Genomic DNA, 22,471 nt, shown 5'->3' on the forward strand with positions numbered 1-22,471 from the left:
CACTATCAGGCTAAATTTTAGGTATCAAAGGTTGGCATGAGTGTGTCCTCAAACAATGCCCCTGGAAAATAAGAAATAATTGCCCCACCAATGTATGTTGTGTTTCAGAGGTCACTGAGAGAAAGGTAACATGCCAACTTGGAGTCGACTTTAACTAATGATATAAGTGTGAACATATTATTTTGCAATATATTTTAAATGTTTTATATTTTGGTTCACACAAAGGTTTCTGTATAAAAATGCTAAACTTTATGTATATATTTATAGTCTTTAAATTTATTTGTGTCTAAGTACCGATGCTACCTTTTATTTGCTCCATCATTCCCTGATGCTAACTGGTAATTGATCTTACATGGGCACAAACGGTTTATTATATATTTCTGTAGGTCTGCATCAGATAAAGCATTTGAATTGGTTCTCCTTCTTTATAAATAATACACCAACATGTACAGTATATCGCATTGCTGTTTATACCATCCCTATCCTTCCACCAAACTCACATGTACCATAATAAAAGAATGACCAATTTGTAGAAGGAAAGCTGGAGGTAGAAGACCATCATTGCTTGGTTGACTGTCTTATATATTAGTTTTGTTAATTGTAATTTGTTTGATCATCATGATTAAAGAGCATCTGTCAACAAATTGCTATTTGGTGTGTTTAAGGCCACTCATTTTATCTGTTGCACTATCCTTCATATAACAGACATTGTAAACCTCCTTATTTTCAACCATTTTTCTAACATGGCATCATATGAATATTTATTAGCTCTTCTACCCATTAAAAGCATAATATTGGTATGATAGAGATTATATTGTGAACAGATTCCACTAAAGTAGACATATATATATAACTCGTATTTAAGGCAAAAACATTTTCTTCTAGAACAGTCAGAGTTAACAGGCAACTTCTTGGAAGATCTAAGATGGAACGTTCGTAGACCTCAGTATCTTCCTGCTGGCTTGGACACAGGTTAAAATTGGCAATAATTATCATTTGCTAGTAAATTCCAAATCATAAAAGCACCTAGGAGTCTTGACTAGCTATTTGGTGTGTTTCTCTTGCACCCTCTGATTGCTGGCACAGTACAAGATAGAGGAAAGGAATAGAAGTTTAAAGAACATATGGCTGGAGGAAGTACCATAATCAATAAATTGGATTGCTATTAATATTATAGGGGCACTTTGTTACGGACGTTTAAAAAAAAAATAAATAAAACTGATTCACGCATTACTTTATATAATATAGAAGAAACTACACAGTTTCAGTTTGTAAATGTAAAGAGAGAACCTGTTAAATATTCTGTCCCTTTTCTTTTTTTGTATAAAATTAATCGAAGAGTGAAAAAGGTTTTTTTATTTCTCTCTTTAGATGGTATGCTAAAAATCCTTTATACACTCTGTGTATCTGATTCTGGTTACTAGTGATGAGCGAGTATACTCGTTGCTTGGGTTTTACCGGGCACGCTCGAGTGATCTCCGAGTATTTGTAACTGCTCGGAGATTTAGTTTTCGTCGCCTCAGCTGCATGATTTACAGCTGATAGACAGCTTGAATACATGTGGGGATTCCCTAGCAACCAGGCAACCCCCACATGTACTCAGGCTGTCTAGCAGCCGTAAATCATGCAGATGCATCAACAACAACTAAATCTCCAAGCAGTTACAAATACTCGGAGAGCACCCAAGTGTTCTCGGAAAAACCCAAGCAACGAGTACACTCTCTCATCACTACTGGTCACTCAATAGTTCACTTAAGTCAAGCACCATAAAAATGGATATACTGTGTACGAGAGATGCGCGAATAAACTTTGAATGGTATTGAATTTGACTTGAATTTTACAAAAATCTGTATTTAACAAAATGCTGATTTTTTTTTTGCAATTTGTTTCTAGGTGACTGCCATTTTGCTGAGTCATTAAAAAACATTATCTCACACCGCTTGCGCTGGAATCCTCGGTCATTTTAAGCTGTGTCTGGGCTTCTGGAATTGGGGCCAGGAGGGTTCTTTTCATGCATACGGGAAGGTCAAGGTGCATATCGTGGCATCATGATGCTGTGTGTTTGCGTCAACACATCCCAGTGTGAGCAGCAGGAGATCCGAAGATGCAGTGAGGACCGGACAGGTGGCGGTGATTTGAGGAAGGCTGGAGAGGTGAGTGGTGAGTATAAGGTCTGAAGACACCCTGGAGCATAATAAGTGACATTAAATAAGCATAGAATAACTTCTCCATGAATCGAATTTCCCAGGAAAATCTGCATGAACAGGCGAAATTTGAATTTTGACTGATCTGCTCATCTCTAGCTGACACTGAAAAAGTTTGGCCAACTCTGCTCTAGATGCAAACCGGTGATTGGCCATTCATGTGATGCCAAAGCAGCAGTGAACTATAACTGGCCATTGTCCTATAACCACACCCAATAGGCTCATTCATGCCTAAATAAAATTTCCCAAAATTGGAATAATTGAATATAAGACTGGCAGATGCTCTTCAAACAATATGGATTTTACAAAACCTACTATATGAAAAACTGAATACATCCACAAAGACAAACACATTGTTATGTAGAAATTAAGATATATATGATAGATCGTTCTGTTGATTGTTGTGATTAGGACATTAAATTCCTAATATCTTTTTCTCAACATATAAAGATGTTTTATGTATTGTATACTTATATACATTATAATAATGTATTAGCATGTATGGGACGAGGAAACCAGTTATGTTGATACTGCAGTTATTGATGGAAGGAGTTTGATGAAAGGACAGGTACTGATGCTGTATAAACTTTACCTGTAATTGTCAGCTGCTTAGTAAACTTTCTGAACCTTATTTATACAAATGTGATATAAGGTTCCAAAAAAATTTACAGATTCAGCCTCTATCACAAGTATTGCAATAAGATATACAAACATTAAAATAATATATATAAAAACAAGGTCTGTTAAAGACAGCACCACGCAATAAAAAAAAAATTAAAAGACACCAGTCACCTAAAATAGACAAAAAGTGGCACAAAACAAATTTTCATGTACTGGACGTACTCTGACCTCCGCTCACATCTCATTTATTAGCAATTGATGATAAACACAGATTGTTTATAATGTTGACAAAACAGAAACTTTAGACAGTTCACTTTATATACATTGTATTTGGAGGCCAGAGAGGTAGGCAATGATGTTAGCCAATTTTACAAGCAATGGAATCTGTGAGAAGCTGTATTTTCTCCATAACAGAAAGCTTTACACCACTTAAATACACAGTAAAGGTCATGTGTACAACAGCAGCACAATTTTATATAGCTAAACACTAATATAGGAGTGTACAGTAGCCTTCATCAATGTTTACACTACAGTAATGGATGGAAACTCCTCAATAGTTAAATTAGCAATAAAAAAAAAATTATATTAGTCACCTTTATAGCACCATTAATTGCACATTATCATCACTGTCCCCACGGGGGCTCACATTCTGTATTTCTTGACAGTACGTCTTTAGAGTGTTGGAGGAAAGCGGAGAACCTGGAGGAAACCCACACAAAGACGGGGAGAACATACAAACGCCTTGCAGATGTTGTCCTTGCTAGGATTTGAACTTAGGATCCCAGAGTTGCAAAGTCACAGTGCTAACCACTGATCCACCATGCTGCCTCTATTTGAAAAGATGTTGACTGAAAGTAGACGGCCCAACACACAATCAATGATGGAAATATCCCCAGAACCCATATTAAAGGGAATCCGTCATCAGGTTTTTGCCACCTAATCTGAGAGCAGCATAATGTAAAGACAGGGACCCTGATTCCAGCGATGTGTCACATACTGGGCTGCTTAGTGTAGCTGCCTTGATTAAGGTTTGGGCAGGAGCTTTCAATTTGTTAATACAGCAAAAAAAGGGCAGCAGTATTTTCCTGCCGAGGTCTACGAACTAATGTACTTTAGTGATGCAGTAAACCCACTAATAGGCTGTAAGCCAGATACCGTGCATTACCTGTGTGTGACCAGCGCCCTATACAAGCCGCTTTTGGGCAATCTAATACTCAGCAATCACCCCCTCCATGAACTGTTAAGTTGTGAGTGGTTGTCTCATCAGCATTTTGCACTTTACTATATGGGTTTGAAGCGTCCTGAGAATGCATTAGTTCTGAGACCTGGGTAGGTAAATACTACTGCCCCTTTTTTGCTGTGTTAATTCTTGATTTTTTGGAGGACTTTTAGTCCTGTTTTTGTGGCTTTGCCATTTAATATACTGTAGTGTTAGGACTTGCAAGTGTGAGGACCCTTGACGCTGGTAGCGAGCTTACATATCTTAGCCAAAATATATATATATTTTTTGCACTTCATTTTTCAGGATGCAGCCAGGCCCATCATTTGTAAACTAGGGTGTCTGCTCTGATGGGATGCACTTAGTGCTGGGCATCCCGCCTAGTCTAACAGTATGGGTGTCATTAATAAGCTGTAAGCCAGATACTGTGCATTACCTGTGTGTGAACAGCGCCCTCTACAAGCCGCTTTTCTAATACTACGTAATCACCCCCTCTATGAATTGTCAGGCTGTGAGTGGTTGTCTCATCAGTATTTTGCACCTGAGTTGCCGCCATGTTTACTACATGGGTTTGCTGCATCCTGAGAGTGCATTCGATTGGAGACCGGGGCAGATAAGCACTGCTGCCCCTTTTTTGCTGTATTAATTCTTGAATTTTTTCGGAGGATTTTTAGTTCTCTTTTTGTGGCTTTGCGAGTTTTCAATTTGGCATGTTTTGTCGACTTTTTAAAGAATTTACGACTTTTGGTGCTAAGAAGTCACAAAAACTGGTTAAACAAAAAAAAACACTTTTTTTGCGCGAAATTCTTTTTTGAATTTTGAACAATTAGTCAATGCCCACAAACAAAAATAGAAAAGTGACCTCAATAAGTCAAAAATGATAAACCTGGCCAATGGTTTCTATTTTTTTTAACACCAGCCCTGGATCCTATGCTGCTTCTGCATCAAATCATGCTTTAACTGGAACAGTGACTTGACTAAAACATGCCCTGTCTTCTGTTAATGATCCTGTGTGTACGTAGGCCTCTACAATTAACAGACATGTCTGACACACAACACTACTGCCCTCCGCAAAGAGCAAAACTTGTCTGACAGGGAAGGATATCATGGGCCGCATCCATTGCAACTGCTGTGGTAAAGTGAAAGCTGAATGGTTGCTATGGGCAACAAAGAAAGTTCTGGTGACTGAGGCCCGATACATGTTTTCCTGTACAAAGGAAAACTGGGCGTCTTTTTTTAATGACCCACACTATATAATGTATGGTACAAGAAATACATACTGTGTATAAAAAGGAGATAAATGACTTTTTACTAAATCAAAAAGAGAGTGAACGCAGCCTTATACTGACTGTGCTGAGTCCATTGTGGGTAATGCACAATATAAATGTTTGTCATTGATCCAAATACTGTAGAATCGGGTCATGATGTTGACCTTAGTATACCACCTATCTGGTAACAATCGACCAGTTAATTGTCGAGTAAATTAATGGTCACCATGATGAAAATAGTGTCTGTCAGGCGCAATCATTTTCAAAACTTAATACAAAAGTGCAATAACAAAACTACCCTTACATATTGTGAAATGAGAATCTAGTATGTACAATTTTGTAATAATGTATGCGTATGGTAATAAATAATTGTGCGGACGCCACTTGGTGGAGGAGACAGACTCGAAATTCGTTTGGAAAAAGAGGTGTTACTGATTTTGAGGATGGAAACATTAGGTCCAATTGGCTTGAGCAATAGGAATAACTTGAGTCCTTCTCTTAAAAGGAACCTTTCAGGTCGGATAATAATGTGAACCTGCAGATATGGGGTTAATCGATAGGTTAAGAGTGTTATGAAGGTGCCCAGCCACTGTACTGAAACTGTGGAACCCGAGAGAAAATTAACTTTATTTGTCACTCAAAGTGCATCTTTATAGCCGCCACTCACAGTGCTGTGAACAGTGACTGAAGATGCGTCAGCAAGCTGGTATGACTGAAAGCAGGTGGCTTCTGAGAGAAAGTTCATTTTCTCCCGGGTGCTGCACTTTCAGTACTGCATACGGGAATCTTCCTAACGCTATTAACCTGCAGATTAACCCCGTATCTGCAGGTTAATAGTTATAATTTTTATGGTTTTTACCATAAGTGGGGCTTGTTAAAGACCATAAAATGTAGCACTAAAGAAAACACTTTATTTGGAACCATATAATGAGTTTAAAAAAAATAAAAAATAAATAAAATCAGAATACTCAGGGTAGCAGCGAGAATAACATAAGAGCAAAAACTGGCCACTTTTCATCAGGTTTTCTTTAAAGCTGTTTTGTCCAAGTAAAACCATTGTAACCCCATTCAATACCTTATCAATGTAATTATCACATTTAACAAAAAATTTTTCTAGAAAGAAACTTACAATATAAGGCATACATATCTTTTTAGATGTCACCCAGTGGACATATATTACTGATCTTTGAGGGTTGGATTTAGTTTTGGTAATACGGTAAACTTTGCTATATTTAGTATTCAGAAAAACAAGAAAATTCAGCAACTTTCTTAATTAAAAATAATCATTTCATGAAATTTAAACAAAACACAGAGGAAAGGAAGCCTAATATAAGAATGCACTGATGTAATAAAATAGAAATTATATCTGCAGCACATACTGTATTTTTGGAAATACATTACAGATTTAAAAAGTATATTTCATAAAATAAATATAGGTAAGGAAAAAATGCAAAAACTTTTCACAAGCTCACAAATAATTTCAACAAACAGTGTCCTTTAATGTCATTTTATGTTGCAAGGCTATGTTCCAACGATGAGCTTTTGCTGCACCTTACAGTTCCAGCAAAGTGGGTGGGATTGATAGAAATCTCATGCCCGCTGTGCTTTTTTTTAACGCTGCATAAACTCAACTGCTGTGCGTTTTTAAAATCCGCAGTATGTCAATTTCTCTTGTGGGTATGCTGAGTTTTCTGTGCGGAATTTTCCCTTATAAGATTAGAATGCAGAAATGCCTCAAAAACACATTTAATCCGCTCTTATGTATGTCAATAAATTATTGTCAAAGTGAAAAACAGGAAGTATCACAAACAAAGCAGCAGAGACAAAAAACGCAACGTCAAAAACAGGATAAAAATGCATTTTAAAAAACTGCGCATAAAAATGCATAGAAAAAACACAAGTAACCTAATTTAAATAATAAGTGTAGAAATGGTGCAGAAATATTACAACATCAGAAACGCACCAAAAGCTCATCGAGGGAAAAGTAGCCTAGGGGTCTCTAGTTCACTTTTTAATTAATATATGAAAACCTATAAACCCCCAAATCTCCATTGAGACAGGAATAAACCAAAACTTAAATTGTCTCACAAGAAAAGAACACTGTATATCTAGGTGTAATTATTTCATACCTTTCTTCTCCTCACACCCTGTGTCTGATTTTAAGGTATGGCTGCTGCTGTGCAGGGAATCCTTCGAGTCTTCATTCTCATCCAGGATACCAGCAAAGCTGATCTTCCTTTCATACCGATGCCGATCCATCTCGGGATCCAAGCGTAGTCGGCAGGTCTCAAGATCCTTAATGTAGCACACAGGAGATTTTAAGATTCCCCTTTAAATAGGTTTAAAGCTTCTTTATTATGATGCTTTTCGCATCATTTGGATATGTGTTACATACAGTTATATGAAAAAGTTTGGGCACGCCTATTAATCTTAAGCTTAATGTTTTATAAAAATTGTTTTTTTTGCAACAGCTATTTCAGTTTCATATATCTAATAACTGTTGGACACATCACCACAGGTACCCCTACAACCCGGACCCGCAGCCCTGACTGGGATCACTTTTCCTGCTTTAGCCTCCAAGCATTCCACGCATCGTCCAGTGTTCTCTCCTGTTGGAGCCTGCTTATCTCAATTGTCTGTCCCGTCTCTGCGGGGTCCTTCTTTACCATACCTTTCTCTACAACAAGTGAGGTTTGACAAACCTCTACGCTACTATACTTCTGTGGTGAATTCAATAAACTACTCTACTTCTTTGCATTTGAAAAAACTCCAAATATTTGTGTTCGGCTGTTTTTCTATGAATCGATTGGACACAGTAATGTTTCTGCCTTGAAATGAGGTTTATTGTACTAACAGAAAATGTGCAATTTGCATTCAAACAAAATTTGACAGGTGCATAAGTATGGGCACCCTTATCATTTTCTTGTTTTAAATACTCCTACCTTGTTTTAACTCACTTACTAAAGCACTTTTTTTGGTTTTGTAATCTCATTGAGCTTTGAACTTCATAGCCAGGTGCAATTATGAGAAAAGCTACTTAAAGTGGCCACTTGCAAGCTGTTCTCCTGTTTGAATCTCCTCTGAAGAATGGCATCATGTGCTCCTCAAAACAATTGTCTAATGATCTGAAAACAAAGATTATTCAACATAGTTGTTCAGGGGAAGGATACAAAAAGCTGTCTCAGCTTATAGTAAGGAAATGGAAGAACACAGGTACAGTTCTTGTTAAGGCCAGAAGTGGCAGGCCAAGAAAAACATCAGAAAGGCAGAGAAGAAGAATGGTGAGATCAGTCAAGGACAATCCTCAGACCACCTCCAGAAAGCTGCAGCATCAACTTTCTGCAGATGGTGTCACTGTGCATTGGTCAACTATACAACGCACTTTGCACAAGGAGAAGCTGCATGGGAGAGTGATGTGAAAGAAGCCGTTTCTGCAAGCACGCCACAAACAGAGTCGGCTGAGGTATGCAAAAGCACATTTGGAGAAGCCAATTTATTTTTGGAAGAAGGTCCTGTGGACTGATGAAACCAAGATTGAGTTGTTTGGTCATACAAAAAAGCGTTATGTATGGCAGCCAAAAAACACAGCATTCCAAGAAAAACACTTGCTACCCACAGTAAAATTTGGTGGAGGTTCCATCATGCTTTGGGGCTGTGTGGCCAATGCCGGCACCGGGAATCTTGTTAAAGTTGAGGGACGCATGGATTCCTCTCAGTATCATCAGATTCTTGACAATAATGTTCATGAATCAGTGACAAAGTTGAAGTTACACAGGGGATGGATCTTTCAGCAAGACAATGATCCAAAACACTGCTCCAAATCTACTCAGGCATTCATGCAGAGGAACAATTACACTGTTCTGGAATGGCCATCCCAGTCCCCAGACCTGACTATCATTGAACATCTGTGGGATCATTTGAAGAGGGCTGTCCATGCTCGGCGACCATCAAACTTAACTGAACTGGAATTGTTTGGTAAAGAGGAATGGTCAAAAATACCTTCATCCAGGATCCCGGAACTCATTAAAAGCTACAGGAAGCGACTAGAGGCTGTTATTTTTGCAAAAGGAGGATCTACTAAATATTAATGTCACTTTTCTGGTGGGGTGCCCATACTTATGCACCTGTCAAATTTTGTTTGAATGCAGATTGCACGTTTTCTGTTAGTACAATAAACCTCATTTCAAGGCAGAAACATTACTGTGTCCAACAGTTATTAGATATATGAAACTGAAATAGCTGTTGCAAAAAAAAAACAATTTTTATAAAACATTAAGCTTAAGATTAATAGGGGTGCCCAAACTTTTTCATATAACTGTACTATCACATAAGAATCCGTACAAATAATATCAGAAACATCATGTTAGATATTAATATTTTACTTACCACAAGAGGTTCAGCCCTAGGTCTTGGCAGACATGGGAAGGTTTCCCTTAAGAAAGTGGTGATTTCCAGGAGTAGTTGACATGCAGACATCTTCAGTGCAAAAGGACAGCCACATTTTGTTGGATTTACAGAACCTAGAAATTAACGTTTTTAGTAAAATGAGCTTAGTATGCTCTGAAGTCAACTGTTACATGCGTACCAGCTAATGACTGACCTTTCCAGGCAGTCAACACCATTAAGCAGTTATCATAGGTCCGAGATTAAGTTACAGAAATAGATATTGTGCCTAAAAATTACTATTTGGAGATGAAGAAGTTCAAAATATAGTGAAACATGACTAAGAAATAATAGTCTTTTAAGGAGATGATATTCTCAAAGAAGAGGGGCAAAATACATAAGGGAATTAATAATCTGCCATTGAAATCTGTGGCCCATATCTGGGGTCTGCAGACATTTTTTTAAATGTGTTGTCCGTCCTGCAGTACAAGTACAAGTCTGCAGTCACTCTCTCTGGATTCTCCAGTGTTGGTGCAGGGAGAGGGAGGTTATGTGGCCGGCCTTGCTCAATATACTTGTATTAAGAGAGTCCGTGAACGTCTAGTTGGCATGTTACCACATGTATGCAAATCACTTACTTGCGGTCACATATCCGCCGATCCTGGCGCTGCCACTGGAAGCAGTGTGCATAGAGTGACTGGAGACTTGTAGTCTAAAGCTGAGCAACCCTTTTAAGGAGGTGGTCCTTTAGATAGGTTTCACTATAAATGAAAACTGTTACATTTTTGATTGGTTGTTCATCAGTGAAACATAGCTTTGGTAATAATGCAGATATTTGGAAATTAAAGGTATACACGGTAAGTAATTTGGAAAATCTATGAAATACTTTGTATTGTTCTGCAAAACCAATGATAACTGATCGCTGGTATGTTGAATCCACCTGCACCGTCAGTAGTTCCTGCCTGTCTTATCGGAAATAAATTTGTAAATAAAAGGACTTGATTTAATGCCTCCATACGTTTCTTCATGGAATTCATTTTCGAGGAGGATTAAATCAGCATCTGCTTTTGTTGTTTGGAATTCAAAGGGGTCTCAAACTGAAGCAACACTATGCTTTAGCTGCAGACCAGACTCATGTCTGATTGCACATTTTATAAAGTTATATATGTAAAGAATGCAGACATGAGAAAGGAAATAGAAAAACATAAGCCAACCTAAAAGAATAAAGTAAAGCAGGGGAATTTGGAGTGAAATTCACATTTAAAAATAAAATTATGGGCCGGTGAGAGCAAAGAGGAATGGTTTTGCAAACATTGAACAGTTACTTATTTATTTGCTATACATTATTTGATAGGCTTCAAGACATATCCTGTACAATTATGGTAAGCATTTTTTCATGTGGTTTTACATGTCATATTTATACTTTTGCCATAATTGAACAGTTTTTAGGGTTATGTCCGGAAACATAGCACAAAACATGTTGAGAAGCTGCTTAATTTACTGTATTGCCTTCAGCTGTAAGAGTTTCATGGGGTGATTTATGAAGATTTATGAGTCAAGGCAAGTAGAAATGGTAAAGTGGTTAAATGGGAATCATGCCTATTCTGCAGGACATTCCTCAAGAGGAGTCAAGTTTATGTGGCATGCAGACAAGACATACAATGTAGGCCAATGATTACCAAACCAAATACCATTTGTAAATCCCTGAAAATCGTTGCCATTCCTGAGGAAACCCTACTTCCACTCATAGTTTAAAGTAGGTTAATGTAGGAAGTGCAATGTATAATTTTACCTAGTGTTACAGTATATTCTGACCCAGACTTAGTTGCAGATGTGCCAGGAAGCTTTAAGAAGGATGAAAGTAAGCCATACCTGTTGTAACACTGACACCTCTTTTTGCTGCTGTGATCAATGTAAACATGACTTGATTTGCTAGGTTTCTAAGGTTTCTAGGGTTTTGGAGAACCTTGGTATGGAAACACTGATGTAGACTATAAATAAATTGTCTCAGTCCAGAATTCTTACATCTAGAGGCTTCCTGTCTTCAATGTTCAATGCTACAGTAACTCATACAGTATGTGAGCAGCAAGGGGCCTCAAAAAGCAGAGCTCAATTTGTTTTCCTTCATTACGATCTCCGTTTTTCATGTAAGTGAGCTATATATGCTTGAGGCTGTTCATGTGGTGTATATTTGTGTAGACCGAGTGACTGCAATAAAACCTTGTAGACCTATCTTTGTTTGATCCAAGTCACAGATCAGACTCTTCCATTCAAATTAATGAGTCCATGAAAAAAATATTTGTCATCCATGTGCTGTAAGTTTTTACCATTTAATGGGTTGAATTTTTTTTTGTTGTCTACGAGAAAAACATACGCAACACTGATGGTAAAAACTGACACATGGACCAAAAATGGATGAAAATCAAATCTAGCACTCTGATGAACAATGGTTTGTTTTTATCTAATATGCACAAAAAAACCTGAACGTCTGAATGAGGCCTAATGGAAATATGTGCATGTGATTGAGTGATACAATAGTCCTCATGCATAGAAACTATAATGGATAGCCCTGTTACACAATCAAAAGTGCACTGTGGTTGAACTCACTTTTATAAATAATGTAAAAGTAAGGAGGTGACTTCTATATACAGATTCTACCAGGGGGATCCAGCAAACGTTAGTAGATATAATCAATGTTTGTTCCAAAATTGTTAAAGGGAATCTGTCACCACATTTGACCTATCTAAACTATTAATATGGGCCTGCAGGTTATAGACTCCTCTCTGTATGCCTCATATCAGCTGTGTTGTTTTTGAGAAATCATCTTTTATTACTTTATATAAGTGATCTCTTCCAGGCTCCGGGGCAGATGGTGCCTGGAAGATAACTCTGCCTCCAGAGCTTATTTTACAGGAAGGAGGCGTTCCCAGTGTGAAACAAGTAACCAACACAGAACAGGAGAAATAAAATTTGTTTTCTTGTAAACACATTTTTTGCTTCTCTCTCAGCTCTGCTGTATTTCAACAATCTTGCAGCCCTGTTTGCCTGTGAGATGGAAGCTGGAGCTGAGAGGAACCTGCAGATGTGTCAGTTATAATCACACACAGCACTGCAGTGAGATCAGGAGAGCAGACAGTGGCCATTACACATCACACTGGTAATACTGGTAACCATTACACATCACACTGGTAACTCCCCCTTATATTTAAAACAAGCTCTGGAGGCAGAGTTATCTTCCAGGCATCATCCGCCCTGGAGCCTGGAAGAGCTCATTTACAGTATTTAAAGTGATAAAAGAAGATATCTTAGAAACAACACTGCTGATATGAGACATATTGGTAGGTCTGTTTTCAGCAGTCTATAGCTTAGATAAGTCAAATGTGGTGACAGATTCCCTTTAAAAACATCTTCATCAGTGTTTATTCCATATGGGAGTTAAAATGCATTTTGAACCTTTGAATTCTCTGGTTCTTATTCATAATTCATTTTTCTCATCCTTTTCAAAAATCTAGGTATATAATTTTTCAGCCCATAATTATTATATTGTTTAGGTTAAAGGGGTTGTCAATTTAAAACAAGTTATCAGCTATCCCCAGGATTGGTGGATGTCCCACTGCTAGGACCGACACCAACTTTTATTCCCAATGGTGAATTTTTATTTGAGTTACTGCTGCTCCATTTATTCTCTATGGAGCTACCTGAAAAAGCCCCATAGGAAATGAATGTAGTGCATTGCCACTTTATTCCAATGGGAATAAAAGTTCCCGATTCTGCAGATCCCAGCGGTCATACCCCCAATGATAGACACGTTATCACCTACTGCATCCCGTGGATGATAACTTGTTTTAACCAGACAGCCCCCTTAAGACAAGAATTTTACCATTCTTTCTAATACATTTAGTGCTGTACAGTATGTTTCATTTTATACAGTATGTGTTGCTTAAGGCTTCTTTTACACTTGCTGTGATTTTGCAGCCCATTTTTGCGGCCCCAATAGATTTCTATGGGGCCGCAAAAATGGGCTGCAATAATTCTACGGCGCACCGTGCGCCGTGTGGCCATGAGGGCTGTATTTACGGCCGTGAAAAAAGATTGAGCTTGCTCGATCTTTTTTCACAGCTTATGGACACGGCCCCCATTGTAAATCAATGGGGCTGCAAAAACAACAGAAGGTTGTTTTTGCGGTGCATCCTGACTTCCGGTTTTGCGGAACGCTGTTTTTTTTTCCCAATACTTTTTCTATAGTATTGGGAACCTGAAAAACGGCGATCCGCAAGTTTTTTGCTGTCCGTTATTGTGTCAGACCTTGAAAATTTCGGTGATACAGCCAGCAAAAAAAGGACCGCAAAAACGGGACGCAAAAAAAACGGCAAGTGTAAAAGAAGTCTAATACAGACAAATAAGCTGCTATGTGAATTTTGAAGGGTGGATGAGGACGAAAGGTACAAGGATGCTCAATGTTTTGACCTATGGTCTCTGATAATTTTAAAATTAACTGAAATGTTCATCTGTCTTGAATGTTTCCTATAACCATAAATGCACCCCATTTTCTCCCAGAAAAGAAATTGAAAAATAATTATTAGGTAAGTTTAAAAAATATTTTTGGTGAAAAAAGAGGGTCTCGTGGGAAACACAAGCTATGCAGAAAGCCTGAAAGGAATCGCCAGATTTGGAAACTTTCTGCACATGTTTGAGGTCAAGAAGGTGGATCAGTCTGGGGGCAGCTTTCTCTTTAGAGCAAGACTTAAGAAGAGCAAAATCCTGTGGTTAGTGATGGGCAGATTGATTTGCAGGACTCTAGTCCATGAGCTAGAGACTACAGACCTGGCCTATGGCCCGGCGTCCTGCAAATTGATCTGACCATCTCTACTTGTGACATATGAAGTATCCACAAATGGCCAAGTATTCATTTTCACATATGTGCTATTGAGATCCTTATTAAAGAAAAAAAATATTTAATTATCTTGGTGATGGCCATTAAGTAAAAGCTGCCATGCAGTGATGATTGTATTTCTTAAAGTTATTTAATATAAAACAGTTGCTTTTTACTTTTTATAATTGGTTGGAAAAGCCAGCTTTTCAACATGTTGCAATAAAGAGCATGCAAACAGGAAATAATAACATGTAATCTGCATGCAATATTCTATAGAAAATCCTCTAGAGAAAAAAAGCAATATTAATAATTCAGAAAAATGCAACCAAATTGTGTACCTAGTTATCTTTTTAAATCACTTACAAAAATACAAATTAGGTCCAGATTTGACAACAAAACATCAATAACTTCTATTGCCTCAATCTAGACAGTAGGAGATCATATATGTTGCAGGACTGGTCTGGTTGCATATCTGACATATATTCTCACAGAAACATAATAAACATAAAAAGCCATTACATGGACAACATAATGAGCATATAATGGTCACTTTAACTACAACAAAATGTCAAGTTTTTTCATTTCATATGTATTTTATCATTTCAAATTGTGAATTTTTGAATGATCCAGATGTTTGCTTTTAATTGTTATCGTCATGTTCTAGTATAGCAGTTTATGAAGTTTTTTTTAATTTGACCTATCAATGTTAAGTATTTATTTGATAGATATTCTCAGAACACAGAAACTGACTCATATATCCAAATACCGGATATCTTCTAGTGAGCTCAGTGTCTGACATCGTAATATGCCTCAAAGACCCAATAGAAGATTACTCCATTTAGAGGCAATTTTGTAGCCAATTATTTACTTACTGAGAAGCAGACTATTCGATTTTGTTGACGCTATTTGCATATAAAATTGTTGACATGCACTTGCTCTACATTGATGGGAGGGTGGTGAGCCTTTATAATGACTTCCTTTGGTAGGCCCATACAATTTGAGTCCAACACAACCAGAATATATGGTGCAAATCATAGAACACCAACATGCTCCTACTGCAGTACCCTCTTCATTTTGCAGTTATAGACTGTGAGATCAATGTTTGGGGATCACATTTCAGCAGAGAAAATATAGTGAAATTAGAGAAAATCCAGTGTTTTTATAGTTAAGCCAAGGTTGTGTTTTCCTAGGATATCTATAGAAAGCTATTTGACATAAAATGTTAATGCTGCGATTAATTTGTAACTTTTAGCACAAAATTCAGATATTCTGCATTTCTACCAGTAATATAAATATAATGCCTGAAATTTCTGCCTCCCATGTGGAAGAGTGCTGGAATACTAGATGGATCAATGATTGAGTGGGTGTTTTCTGCTATTTTCTACCGTGTGGAAAGGGAACCAGTGACGAAAACAATCTTGAACTTGGCATATGTCATAACAGGAACTATGGAGAATCAGTGACAGTAAGTATCTTGGATTTCTAAAACCCATATGAGCCCTTTAAAAATAATTTTTAACTGCTAGGCCAGTAAATGTATATAATATGAAAAAGCAACACATTATTTGAAGTGTTACTAAAGGAATGATGCAAATTGCAGAAGACTAGAACTCTAGTGCCACCTATTGGAAGTAGCAATCCTAACAGTCAATGTTGACCCTTTAACGAGCCTTGTCACATGACTTAGGATAATAGTCATGTTTTTAACGAGCCTTGTCACATGACTTAGGATAATAGTCATGTGACAAGGCTCGTTAAAGGGTCAACATTGACTGTTAGGATTGCTACTTCCAATAGGTGAATAGGTGGCACTAGAGTTCTAGTCCTCTTCCTCTCTGAAGAGACAATTTGCATATTTCCCAGAGGAGCATTGCGGCTTTAAGTCTCCTCACCTCGACATGCTTATCATGTCACTCTCCGCAAGGAGAAACGATACTTCTTGGATAAAGGAATGATGAAAATTTGATAAAACATCTGGTTCATACTTATTCATTTTTGGATTTTTTTTGGGTTGAAAGCCAATAAATTATTTTGTCAGTTAAAGTAAGCACAAACCTTGTGTTGTAACATTGCATAAGCTTTTTATTTCAATCTAGAAATCAATGCTAACTAGAAAATAGTGACATTTAGCACATTTTCTAATCAGATACGTTGACCTGTTAGCACACATATGGCCAAGGTATTATGGATATTATTATATTTTTGTTTATTCTTTATTGTTTTACTTTTATGTTCAGGTTTTTGTTTTTTTTGGATTATTATTTTGCATGTTTTTATGATAACATTTTTGGTCAAGAAGATTAAAATTTTGAAACATAATTCCTTGGAGATATGTGGAGACAGACTGCACAGAAAAAAAGAGCCTTGAAGACGTATAACATAGTATTTTCCACAGAGCAATAAGGCACACAGTATAGACCCATCCGGACACAAACAGATGCTGCACTTCAGGTTAGGGGAATGCAGAAGCTATGGATAATTTACATTGCAATCTTTATTCCGTTTTGTTTGAGAAATAAAGATCACAGAAACATTGTAGAGCAATTTTTATATAGCTCTTCAATCTAATTTTGGGGGCAAACTCTTCTTTAAAAGTAGCCAAGATTGTTGGGTAAAAAAATGGGGTTATAGCCTACTAGATTGTAAGAAGTTATGGTTAAGACCATAGTTTTTGAAGCTCATCTACGTGACATGATGATCTATTCTTTTTGTTTTCTATAAACCCAACAATTTCCAGTTGCTTTTCTAGTTTATACATGAGAAATCAGCATAGATAGATAAAAGAGTTTAGAAAACTTTACCTCAGTATGATATCCAAGGATAAACTTTGGGGCCGCCTCTATTACTCTGTCTACCAAAGGCACGTGCAAAAAGTTCTGTGCATACAGCCTGTGTGTAGGATTGCCACCTGCATCTTGGTCACTCATTACAATCTAGCCATTCCAGGGCCTTTATACTAAGTCAAGAGTCCCTGGCCTCATTAGCCTTTTCTTAATTACTTCCTGACCCAGCATAAAAAACATGGATGGCAGATTGGATGTGAGATGCAACGAACAGGTGATAAACCTGTCTAAAATATCCAAGCAAGAATTATCAAGAGAAAAAAAGAAAATAGAGTGCTCCTAAAGCAGAGTTCCTTACAAGCGGGGTTTCTTGTAGTAAAGGGATTCTCCTTACTGTCATCTAAAAAGTCTTCTTCCTCATCCTCTTTTCTCAGCCTTCTCTTGGTTTCTTCATCATAGATAAGTCCCAGCAGATTGGCAGGACTTTCACTCTCACTGTGACATATCTCATTAAGGCGGGCGCCTATCACCTGAAAAATGATTAATTATATGCGTCTAATAAATATACAAAAATAAAATCCCTAATTATAGATTATTAGTAACCAAAGTAATGGCACATGGAAACTCATACAATATGATGGCAAGAATACTACTTGCTTCTAATTATTATTTTACCCTTTATTCACATAGATGTTATGCAAATGTAGGGGGTCAGCCCTGCTAAGAACTGAATTACACTGTAACTTTAAGAGACAATACTCTCCTCAAATTTGTGTGCACATGGACTAATTCTTTTCCCCCTGCAATTTGCTGTGTGTTGGTTTTGAACAAGAAGCAGGAAGTGTGTTGGTTCAAGAAGTGAAGAGGGAGCCTCTTGCCTGTGAGAGACAGGCAGGATAATAAGCATGTCCTAACAATGAGAGACTGGTAAATTAACTAACAGCTTCAAAGGAGAAGTGCCCAGTTACCAGAGGATTGATCACCAGGACCATGTCAGAAGAAAAGAGTCTCATCGCACAGCCAGGGTATTTCTCCTCAAGCATCTGTAAGCTGAGAGAGGAAACAACTCTGTGGTACCAGTAATCTTTCAACATTGAAAGTGGGAACAAGACTTGCCCAGAGCCAGAAGAAGATGAATCAGTTAACCCCAACAAAGAGCTCAGCACAACAAACTCGGCTCCACTTTATCGGGACCAACCAGCAGCTACTAGACTTTCTTCTAAGCACTACAGAACTGTGAGACTGGTGTTCAACTGTGTTATGGTGTAGAGCTGGCTTCTTTAGCTAGGATACTGTAGCAGCGTGGCCTCATTAACGGAAGCCAGGTCAGAAGATAGAAGAGAGTAGTTTTGTGGAAATTGTTTATACTGTTTGCATTGCTATAAATGGAGCGCAGTTTGTGTGACACACTCCAGCTATCTCTCCTTGTATCTATTATTGCTATTATCATTACAAGAAATGTTAGTCTTATTTTCCGGCGTATAATCCTCTGTCTTGCAATGAAGCCGGTGTTTTGTTTCTGCCTCCTTGTCTACTGTACCATATTTGAGTCCTGCCTGGTGGTGTCATTCAATATGCAAAAAAAGGTTGCACTCTATCGTGCCAAAGCATGTCGACTATGAAATACATGAAATATGAATAGCAAAATGGCTTTTTGAACATTAGGAAAAATATTTGTGAGACGCTTTGCACAGAATTTTGCCAAATAGTGTGAGCCCATCAACAATCGTCATTTCTGTCATTTTTATGGTGGTGTCATTCAGGCATTGCTATAAGTGGCGCTGTGAGCAGGGTATGGTCACAGAGATAAAGGTGGCTAAGTGCAGTGGTGGTGTTGTTAATGTCAGTACCACAGGCAATGGTTGAATCTCTTCAAAGACCCTCCCTATGAGCACATTGTTTAGCATGCTGCCCAAATTTGATGGCTAGAATATGCCACTGTCCCCCAGGTTGGCCAGATTGTGTAGTGTTGCTAAGATTTATAATGTCAACCCAGAGCTACAAGTGGAGATTGCTCTGGTCGCCCTGGAGGTTGAGGTCCACAGAAACATCTTCCTGCAATCGGCACCTCTGGGCAAGTTCTTCTACCGGCTGCAGCGGGAAGTGGTCTCCCAAGATGCCACGGCATTATAGAACGTACCAGCAGAAATATAAAATATAGACAGATGGAGTAAGCGGCATAGGATCTGTGGACTGGATACTACAAGAACAATTTATCCTAGGACTCTACAGTACTCCCCTGAGGTAGGTCATGCATGAGCGAGTTACAGTGGATTCTGCCTTAAGCTTTCAACAAATATTGGCAGAGATGGTGGCCCAATGAAAAGAAGAAACCTATGCTCCTGGAGTGGAACGGACACAGTCCATCACAACCATGGGGGAGTAAAGAATGAAAAGGCTCTCATCAGAGTAATACAAGATATGCAGAGTTCCTTGAATGTTATGCAAGAAAAGTAGACTCAAATGGAAAAGAGGTTGGGGACCAGAGGGTGTTGGAGTGATTTGCAAGGACATCCAGAACCGCTGTTAAACTTACGGCTTGCACATCAATGGGGTGTATTGTGGGGGCGGTAGAAGGACAAACCACCCAGCACAACTTTGAACATCTGGTTGCACAGTGTCCCATCCTGCGAGCTGAGTTTGAAGGTATCCCACTGTACTGCTTAGTGGATACCGGGTCACAGGTAATGACCATTCCTGAGTCGTACGTCAATCATTACTTTCAAGCGGTGGCCAAGCCAGAGCCAGAGACATTGATCCAGGCAACAGTGGCTAATCAGCAACTGATCCCTGTCAGGGGGGTCGTGTGGCTGAATGTCCATGTACACCAGTCTGTGGGAGTTATCCAAGTGCCGGGAAGGGTATCCCTCACCCTCCCTCCTTGAAGGGAGACCATCGTGTCACTGTCTGTGGGAACCTTCCTCAACCTTGAAGGTATGGAGGTGGTCATCAAACCAGTGGGCCAGAATGCTCTGGTAGTTCATACATTAGCAGTGGTCCATAATGGATGAGTATCCATCAGAGCCGTGAATGTGGGACAGAGAGAAGTCTGCTGAACCCCAGGAGTGGAGCTGGCTCGTGTGTACCTACATTGAAGCAAAGTGCTGAGTCGGAAAAAAGTGACCCGGGTCCTGGTATATGATGCAGTCTGACCCTAGAATGGAATTGGCGAGCCATATTGGCCCAAATGGGGATGGATGTGAAGGCTCTCGATCCGGATCGTACATAAGCAGTTGAAGCAATGATGTGGGAAAATCAAGCCACGTTTGCCCGCCATGCTGACGACTTTGGCTACACAGATGCCATCACTCATGAGATACCGACGGGGAACACTTCTCCGATCGGAGAAAGACATTGACAGATACCTCCCAAGCTGTACCAGAAGGTGAAGACCTTGCTGAAACAAGATGTTGGATTCCGGAGTGGTGCAAAGTAGTCAGAGTCCATGGACAACCCCAGTGATGCTTGTCAAGAAGAAGGATGGAACCATTAGTTTTTGCATGGATTACTAGTGGTTGAATGCGTGCACCATCTGAGACTCATACCCCCAGCTCCGCATCGAAGAGTCCTCAATGGCCCTAGGGAAAGCTAAATACTTCTCCACTCTGGATCTAGCTTTCGGGCACTGGCAGGTACTGGTGGCAGAAAAAGACAAGGCAAAGACATCGTTCATACTTCCAACTGTTTGAATTTAACAGAATGCCATTCGGACTATCCAATGCACCGGTTACATTCCAGCGGTTGATGGAGAAATGCCTGGGCAACCTGAACTGTACAGCTATTCTGATATACTTGGATGATATCATTGTGTACTCTGCTACCTTTTAGGAACACCTGAACAAACTCGGGCAGGTACTCGGGTGATTACAGGACCAAAGCCAAAGAAGTGTCATCTTTTCAAGAAGGAAATTGAGTACCTCGGCCATAAGTTGTCCAGGGACAGAGTCCTACCTTCCCAAGACAAAGTAGCTGCGATACAACAATGGCCAGCACCCATAACCCTGTGAAAGTTGAAAGAATTCCTTGGATTGGCCAGGTACTATCGGCGGTTCATCAAAGACTAAAAAATAGCGGGCCCACTGAACGAGCTGCTAAGAGGGACAGCTGAGGTGCCCAAAAGTAAACGCATACCCTGGGAACAGAAGCAGGAGGAGGCCTTCCAGACCCTAAAAGAAGCACTGACATTGGCCCCCATCATGGCTTATGCAGATTTCAATAGTCTGTTCCTCTTATACACTGATAGCAATCTCTATGGATTTGGGGCAGTCCGTTCGCTGACACAGGACCAGCACAAAAGGGTTATAACCTATGCCAGTAGGTCCCTTTGGGATATGGAGTGAAAAACCCACAACTGCAGCTCCTTCCAACTGGAAATCTTTGCCCTGGTGTGGGCCATGATGGAGAAGTTTGTGGAATACCTGGCAGGGGCCAAGATCCTTGTGTGGACTGACAACAATCCCCTTGCCCATCTGGACACTGCCAAGCTGAGAACCCTGAAACAGTGTTGGGTAGCTGACTGCTCGATCTGCTGCCACGGAAAACACCAACGTTGATGGCCTGTCAAGGGTAACCTTCGAAAGTCTGAAAAAGGAAACTCGATAAAAACCTGGAAGAAGAGGAAATTTCGGACTTACGCAAATTCACTCCCCCAGTAGTGGCTCAGTCAAATCGGGAGGCTAGCTCTCTACTCAAGTCACTAGGGAGGACAAATGAAGAATAGGGTTGAGTACAAGATGAAAATGCCGGATTGCAGCAAGAGAAAGGCTGAGTAGGTCAGAGAAAAGTACTCGCAAGGAAGAAAATGCTGACCTAGATGCAGAGATGAAGTCCATTCTGTGCCAGAGGGATAGGTTGGAAGTTTGAGGAGCTGTTCTAAGCCGCAAGTGGCAACAGCCTGCTGCCTTAGAGGCAAGGTGGCAAGTAGTAATCACTGGAAGTGTTTGAAGAAAAATTGGCAAAGAAGCTCATGTTTGGAGCCCACCTCGGACCGGAAAAGACCCAAAAATGCAAGGCTGAGGATGGCTGTCTTTAAGTGGATAGGCCTGCAGGACGTCAGTCCCTGCTAAGAACTGAATTACACAGTGACTAAGAGATAATGCTCCCTTCAGATGTGTGTGCAC

At 39.2% G+C, this 22,471-nt stretch overlaps 1 protein-coding gene across 28 annotated transcripts in view; it reads right to left on the reverse strand.

Annotated features, from left to right (window-relative positions):
- Positions 1–22,471, reverse strand: part of UNC80 (unc-80 homolog, NALCN channel complex subunit) — a 256,402-nt gene that overhangs the window by 141,703 nt on the left and 92,228 nt on the right. For 19 of the 28 annotated variants that reach the window (XM_069733446.1, XM_069733439.1, XM_069733450.1 and 16 more), the window contains 3 exons: positions 17,710–17,881; positions 9,699–9,832; positions 7,442–7,607 (listed from right to left, as the gene is read on the reverse strand). In XM_069733446.1, coding sequence (XP_069589547.1) covers positions 7,442–7,607; positions 9,699–9,832; positions 17,710–17,881 — 472 coding nt within the window. The remainder of the gene's footprint in view (positions 1–7,441; positions 7,608–9,698; positions 9,833–17,709; positions 17,882–22,471) is intronic. The other 9 variants (XM_069733457.1, XM_069733451.1, XM_069733449.1 and 6 more) reach the window with 1 other exon arrangement.

This window comes from Ranitomeya imitator, chromosome 7 (assembly GCF_032444005.1).
Source record: "Ranitomeya imitator isolate aRanImi1 chromosome 7, aRanImi1.pri, whole genome shotgun sequence".
Lineage (NCBI taxonomy): Eukaryota > Metazoa > Chordata > Amphibia > Anura > Dendrobatidae > Ranitomeya > Ranitomeya imitator.